General features: G+C 32.4%; 1 protein-coding gene across 1 annotated transcript in view; it reads left to right on the top strand.

The window, feature by feature from the left end:
• Positions 1-8,102, top strand: part of LOC102883404 (charged multivesicular body protein 1b-2) — a 35,033-nt gene extending 26,931 nt beyond the window's left edge. The window contains exons 6-8 of the mRNA XM_006916155.3: positions 3,241-3,284; positions 5,738-5,810; positions 6,151-8,102. Of these exons, the coding sequence (XP_006916217.1) occupies positions 3,241-3,284; positions 5,738-5,810; positions 6,151-6,195 (162 nt within the window). The 3' untranslated portion in view covers positions 6,196-8,102. The remainder of the gene's footprint in view (positions 1-3,240; positions 3,285-5,737; positions 5,811-6,150) is intronic.
• The last annotated feature ends 250 nt before the right edge of the window (positions 8,103-8,352 follow it).

Raw genomic sequence — 8,352 nt, 5'->3', positions numbered from 1 at the left:
TTCCCCTGGATTCCTGAGAACGTATTGGAGATGACATTCCCTATCTTGTTTTGAAGCGCTAAGAATTATACTAGGTCACATGTCTTAAGAGTGTTTGGAACTTGATTCTACCTTGCTGTTGACGGTCCTTATTGATGAAGGCATTGCACTAGAGGCTCAGTGAGGCCAGTGGGTATTTGGTATTATCTTGAGCCTCAGCTAATTCATCTTATTGCAAATATTTTTCTGCTTCCTCCCTACTCCTTAGGTGTTATTTATGCACAAGTTATGGGTGAGCAAATAGTAAATCACAAGGTCAATTATTTTTCAGAAAACTAGGATGTTTTACTAAATCTACAACTTATAGATGTGCTACAGAGAAAATTAAAATATGAAACTAGTTTGCATTTGACATGAGCCAAAAACAGTTTTGTGAAATTTAAATCTTCAGATAGAAAATTTCTTTATCACTCTTCTCTTTGATCCCAGTACCTATCACATGGTTAATCAAATGAGCAAAGACCTTGTTACCACTACTTTGGATGCTAATATGGAAAAAATATCATTTACAAAATGTGTTGGGAAGAAATCAACAACCATCCATCAGTATTTTACTGCAGATAACTCTTTTCACAAATAGATAAATAAGAGAACAAGCTTATATTCACGTTTTATAGTTAATAAGAAAGAATTTACATTTATGTCTTATAGTGAGCATATATTTAGCAATTACCTTTCTACCTTCTCCAGAGCCTTGATCCCCAAAATGTGGCTTAAGAATTAAGTACATCTGTATCATCTGGAAGTTCATTAGGAATGCAGAAATTTAGACCCCATCCACAGACAAACAGAATCAGACTTATTTTAATAAGATTCCCAGGTGATTTTTATGCATTGAGTTTGAGAAGCAGTATTCTAGAGTTTCTGATTCTTATTCACGCACTTTAAGTGATTCCTCAGGCGATTTTATCAGTCAAGTTCAGGAAACACGAGTGAATTGGAAAAATGACTAAAGTTAGGACACTTGGATTTCTAATCCCTACTCTACCACTAATTATCTTTGGGACCTTAAGATATTTACTGCCCTGGGCCTCATTGTCCTTAGCTGCAAAATGTAGGAGTTGAATCCGATGTCTAAATGCCTTTTATCTCTGAAAAATCTTGAGAGTCATTCACTCGACATTTGGTATATGCCTTCTCCTTTTTCAGATATTGTGCTATGTGCTGGAGGCATTCAAATATATACAAAACATTCTTCATAAAAACTATTGAAACTTAAAACATCTGGAGAGAGGTCTGGTTGAACACACTTAGTAGCCCACATTCTTATACCCTGCTAATGAGTAGTTAAAATTTAAATTGGCATATATACTTGGAAAACCAATTTGGTAATATCTACAATCTGTTCTTAACATAGAAGCCAGAGTGATCCTGTTATACAAGTCAGATCATGTCACTCTTCTGCTCAGAACCCTCCAGTGGCTCCACATCTTCCTCAAAATAAAAGCCAGATTCTTTCCAAAGGCCTTGTAATGCCCTATGGAATCTTCCTCTCTCTGCTTCTCTGTCCTTACCTCCTATTACCGTTCAGCACTCCATTCTGACACTTGGCCTCATTTTTTCTCAAACACACCAAGTACATTTCTGCTTCAAAACTGCTCCTCTTGCAGTTTCCTTTGCTTGAATTTTCTTCTTTCCATCTAGCAGATATCCTCATTGCCTACTCCGCACCTCCTTCAGTTCTTTGTCCAGATGTCATTTTCTCAATGAGGTCTTCTTGACCATCCAACTTTAAAAGTACATCAATAACACACCCATCATTCCCTATATTCCCTATATCCCTGCTTTAGTTTTCTCCATAGTACTTATCACCATCTAATATACCATATAATTTTTTAAAAATTTGATTTGCCCTCCCTACTTTTCACATGCACACACTAGAATGTAAGCTTAATGAAGGCAGAGATTTTTATCATTTTTGTTCATTGATGCATTCCTAGCACTTAAAACAATATCCAGTATGAAGTATGTCCTCAATATTTGTTGAATAAATCAGAGTATGTGAAAATGGATGTAACTTATAATCTAGTGCTTCTGCTTCCAAATCTATACACAAAGAAACCCCTATGTGTGTACAAAGATACTTATACACAGAATAGTCATTGAACCATTGTCTATAATTGGGAGAAGTTAGGGAAAATGTCTGAATGTCTAGAAATTCATGGATAAATAAAATTGAGTGTATTTCTATAGTATTATACAGGAACAAATGTGAATGAACTAAATCTCTAGCTCTCAATATCATTACATCTTACAAGGTTGAATAAGAAAAGCAAGTTGCAGAATAGTATACATAGTATAATACTATTTAAGTAAGTTTTAAAAACAAATAATGCTATTTTAGCTATAAAATAAACACAACACAAATGTAAATACACATAAGCAATCTATTATTTTCTGAACTTTTTCTGCATTTTGGAAATGTTTTTAAAATGAATTAAAGAGCACAAGAGAAACTAAAGCCCAACAGCAAGGTTAGTGAGTTACTTAAAACCATAAACCTTGTTCATGGTAGAGCTGGGACTACATCTTAGAACTCCCACTTGTATGTCCAAACTATTTTTAACCACTAAGTTAAAAATGAGTTTTTTAAGTTATTCAGACTCTATTTCCTGAGAACTCCTGTACTGTAGTAAATATCTCAATATACTTATATTTTATTTACCTCTAGATATTTTTAGAGTAATCCTTAATATCAAATTTGTATCAACTAGCAGAAAGAACAACTATTAATCTAAAATTTAAATTTATTACACTTTAAATACAAGTAAAGTGGGTTAGAAAAGAGCTTTATATATTGGTTGGAGAGCTGTATTACCCAGGTTCAAATTATATGTGAATATCGCTGCTAATATTTTTCACATAATTCCATAATTTAAAGTTTAAAAAGGCTTTATCATTTAACATTATTCAGAAATCTTTTCTGAAATAATTCAACTCTCTCTAGTGGTAAACAGTATATTTTTTTACATCATATTTCTTTTTTAAATTAAATTTATCGAGGTAACATTGGTTAATAAAATTATATAGGTTTCAAGTGTACAATTCAATAATACTTTATCTGTATATTGCATTGTGTATTTGCCACCCAAAGTCAAATATTTTAAGTTTTCTGTTCCCTTTTTTAAAGCAAAATCAGAAAGAGAAACCACCCAAAAAGAAATTATCGTTAAAATACAAATTTTCATATTCTTATTCTAGAGCCAAGTGGATATGCTGCTTCAAGAAATGGCCGATGAGGCTGGGTAAGAAGTTACTCAGGTGTTTTAGATAATCTTGATTTAATATCTGGAGGTCCTAAAATTATGTAATGTGGATAAAAATATTTGTCTTTACCACCAGTGGTCAGAGTTAGGTTTTTCACCCTGGAATTTAGCGTTGGAAGGGACTTTGAAATAGTCATCCAGCTCTTTACCATGCTTATAAAAATGTGACTTGGTTCAGATCATTCTAGAATTTACTTAAAAATCTCTGGAGATAACATTCATTTAGTGTGTGATAAGAAATGGAGGAAGGTGAGAGAGGCAGGAGTGTTTAAACATTTCTCAATACCTTCCATGTTCAATATATATCAAATGTTCAGATTCTTTTTTATAAAAAGGATCATCCGAAAGAATTCTACATGATCAGGTCATTAAGTCTTAAGCCCAATTCGAGTCCTGCAAACTGAGTGATATATGCAAAATGTCCAAGGGGTTTAAAAGAAGGCAGCGTTGCATCGTTGCAGCTAGTAATATATTTTTTAAAAAAGTAAGTAGATGGCACCCTTCAAGGTACTACTATTAGAAACAGGGTATCTATTAATGGGCTGTTTATTTCAGGCCCTCACATTTGAGGGGGATAACTTGACCATGATAATATTTGTGCTACGGAAGTCATGTTATATCAGTATTCACTAGTATATTATTTAGTTTAAGAGACCATTGTAGGTAAAGAATAAAAATACAGGTTTTTTCAAAGATAAACATTAAAACTGGGTGATACTAAAATTTTATACTTTTTTTTTATCAAAGGTAGAGTAATAGATTGAAATAGCTTTCATGTACTTTATTATTTTCTCGTGGAAAGAGATTTGAAGACACCTGGAAAATAGAGTTGATGAATATTATTTCAGTGTCCTGATTAGAATGAACAGCTAAATTTATCAGCTGTTTAGATCACTAATGTGTCATTAGTGAATAAAATCCAGATTAATAAATTTTTTAATAAATATTTGAGAACAGGACTGGTGGTTAGGTTGTGTACTGTTTGGCTTTGTTAGTATCCTGACATAGCCCACATACTAATAGAGAAGATAGTAAGAAAGGTGATTTTTATTAAGTATTATGAAAGAGACCAAGGCATTGCATGTCAGAAGACCCCATCTTGGTAATATGAGGCCAAAGACTTGTTTCTGTTACTATGAAAGACTAAATAAGAAGATTAGACTTGAAAATATAGCAAAGGAGGTCTTGTAATATGAACATTGCCACGTTTTAACCTTGCTGACCCTCGGTGGAAATCAAGTTCAGTAGACAACTTTGTAATAAGATTTAGCATAGGATTTCTCTGCCTCAACACTACTGACATTTTGGGCTAGCTAATTTTGGGGGCTGTCTTATGCATTGTTGGATGTTTAGCAGCATCCCTGGCCTCTACCCACAAGATACCAGTAGCACCCCTATCCAGTCATGACAGTCAAAAACGCATCCAGACACTGCCAAATGTTCCTGGGGCCGTGGAGGAGTTGGGGGCCAAACTCTAGAGAGGTTAGTTATGTCAATAAAGGGTGGTGACTGGAGCAGTAGAAACAGGTAGAATCACAGATGTCGAAATACCGATGCCTGTTCTTAAAGACGTTTAAGTATCTGAATTCTGTTTGAGTTTGTAATTCCCTCAAAATTTTAGGATAGCATATCTTTACTTTTAAAATAACAATCTGTCTGTAGACTCTCCTATTGACTGTTAAAGTTACTGTATTCCCTGTAGTGTTTCAAACTGAAGTTGGCATGCACTGGTCTAGAGACAGGCAGAAAGGCCACTTTATATTCTAGAGGAGTAGTTATAATGGAAATAAAAATCAGAGGATTTAGAGGCAAGACAAACTTGGGTTTAAATCTTATCCATCACTAGGGTGATCTTGGGCAAGTATACTTTTCTAAACCTCAGTTGTATGAGTGGGTATAAGTAATTGTTCTTACTAAGGGTAGCTCAGGAGCTAGACACACTGAATTCGAAGTTAGCTCGAATGTTAGATATGGATCTTGAGGCTGTATTCATCTAGTCTGTTATCTTTATTTGGCATATTAATTTTACTTTACAGTAGGAGTCATATAGTAACCTCCAGTAAATTGAAAACATCAGATGACTTTTATTTTGGTCTTTTGTTCAGACAACCAGATCATTTTCCTGTCTTTTACTAGTTTTTCTGTCGTAACCTTATCACATACGTGGGTCACCATTAGGGCTCAAATAAATGCTTTAAAAGTAGTAAATTCATTTTTCCTAAGGTGGACATTCAAAAGATGTTTAAGCGCTATTTACATTTATAAAATTTAACCAGTTTCATTATTTAAATTAAGAAAAAATGCTAGGTGGAATATTCAAATTTGCAATAAGGCTATTTTATAATTTGCAATTTGCAATAAGGCTTATAATTACATAAGGAAGAAAATGCCTATATTGATATACATTTATGCTAATTATTTTTAAATTGTAGCCTCGATCTCAATATGGAGCTACCACAGGGTCAGACAGGATCTGTTGGCATAAGTGTTGCTTCCATGGAACAGGTAATATATATGTATATGTATATATAAATAAGTATATTTATAATTTTTTCTTTTATAGAGTTATTACTATAATATGACATCATAAATTAGCAAAATGTGGTTAGCCTTTAACTACTCAATGATGGACATTTTCTGTTTGCATGCACATTTCATTTAGAGATTGAATTTGCTCCCCTTCATAGCTTCTGCTCTATTAAGTTCTCCATTTATTCTGAAATGTTTAAAACACTGAATTCTTAATTTTGATTTTTGTGTGAATTTTTGAGACAAGAGTTTATTTAAAATATTAGTGATTTATATTTGTCACAGCCTTGTGACTTTTAAAATTTGCTTTCTCCAGGATGAACTATCACAGAGACTTGCTCATCTACGTGATCAAGTGTAATTTAAAGAACTGGTGGTTTCGTTTACTTCACCCGCTTCTGAAATATTTTGTGTGTGTACATAAATAGTTGCACTCCAGTTACACTAAGAACACCATGTATTCTATTACAGAGTCCTTAAACATTATTTATATATGCTTTCTTTTGCTATGTTGTACTTTCCGATACTTTAAGAAATTCCAGAGAGTTTCCATATTGACAGGTTTTACAGTTTTGTATGTTATGTTGAAAAGTGTGAGGAACATTTTTTTTTGTCGCTGTCTTAACTCGTTGTATATGAAACATCTTCCTCAAAATTTACATCAAAATCTAGCCCGAAGTACTACAGAAATAAAGTACTTTATAGAGAATAAAGTATAGAATAAAGGTTTCAGTTTCTTTTTAATGTAAAGTAGTTTTAAATCTCTGTCTGCATTCACATGTGAAGCCTAAAAATTAAAGCGGGGAAAACATGTTTACTTAACATGTTTACATAGCCAGAAACACCTCATTTGGTGTCATATAGTAGACAATGCTGTTTTTTGTTTTATGTTTTGTTTTTGCTGTTCAAGCAGAAATGCAGGTAACTTTTAATCTGTGTTCATCAGCTTTTAAATTTAGATTATTATTGGAATTTTTACCTAGTAATCTAATGACTATTTAAATTCCTTATATTTAAAATAGTTGTTCATTAATAATTTTCCTGTGTAACTAGAAGAAATCTACATTAAAGAAATTAAGGTTTACTCATTTAAAAATTTTTTCTTTGCTATATATCACTGTTAAGATTAAGAGAAATTTAACCTTTTATACTTTCAAATGAAACAAACACATTTTTAATAATTCTCCTATTTTTACTCTACCCTTGTTACACTGTATTTTAAAAATTTAACTTATACGGACTTAATATCATTTACATTTTCCATAGGAATGTTGATTGCTTTGCTATTTGAGAATCTTGGCCTACGTTTTTAAACCAACCAACAAAAATTAACAACAAAATTGAACCAACCCAAGTTACAACTACCGTAAGCCATGGTTAAATGTGTTCACCCTTGTACCTTAAACAAAAACTCTTTAATAACTGGAAGAAATGAAGTAGAAATAAATGTTCAAATAAAATGTTTTTTCTAGCAATGCGAATAACTTCCAGTCCAGTGGAAGTTAGGCGTACAATATAGGGGGAGGGGGCACAGAAAAGTCCTAAGGTCATAAAGAAGACTAGACTCTGCAAGGCCAGGATTCTTGGGGAAAAGCATTTGATGGCCAACTGTACTACTTTCCATCTCTCTAGAAGTATTCTCTGTTTTACCCAAATAAAATGAACTAATTAACACGTGCCTGTAATTTTCTGATATAACAGCCTGAAATGCAGAAAGTGACCAAATTATATTTTAGCAAGTATACTACTAATCTAAGGTTAAGTAAGGTGATTTTTTTTTATTACTTACTGCATGATTGCTCCATAAAGTAATTTTAGTATTTCATTAAGTTCTATTGAAGAGAAGATCTGTTTACAAATTTTTCTGTTGCTAAGGCATTCAAAGTGCAATTATGGAGACTTTTTTTTTGCTAAATATTCCCCATTCATATGTGTTTCCTACTGGAAATGAGAGCATGTATAAATGATTATTTTCACTGGTTAATGAAATGAGAAATTACTCTTTTGCTAAGTTTAGGTTAAACCTATTTAACTTTTTTGGTACTTGACTGTATGGTATAAATAAATATGGTAATCTTCCATTTTGTTTATACTTGATGCTTTGTCCTTTCTACTTAAAGGGTAAATTTGTTTATATTGGAACATCTTGGGGAGCCATAGAAAAGATTATTACACACTAAAATATCTATGAAATAATTTTTTTCTTTTCCATTGGTGGAAATTGTAGCTTTTGTTCCTTTGAATTCAATAAAAATATTTAAATTGTGAGAACGGCTTACTTAAATCTAGAAATATAAACGATTCTGATCTCAACATAACTGCTCATAGTTTTGTTTAACAGCCATTTCAGATTTGACTTTTAAAATATTGTTCTTTGATAGACATCAAGTTTTACTTTTTTTACTATCTTATAAATGTAATTTTTTTTCAGTTTGTTCGTAGACCAAGAGCCCCACAACCTGTACCTTGTTAGTATAAACCACATTTCTAGTTTGATAAGTGATTTGATAATTGAAAA

This window comes from Pteropus alecto, unplaced genomic scaffold, assembly GCF_000325575.1.
Source record: "Pteropus alecto unplaced genomic scaffold, ASM32557v1 scaffold126, whole genome shotgun sequence".
Classification (NCBI taxonomy): domain Eukaryota; kingdom Metazoa; phylum Chordata; class Mammalia; order Chiroptera; family Pteropodidae; genus Pteropus; species Pteropus alecto.
This window is presented reverse-complemented; position numbering and strand designations above follow the sequence as displayed.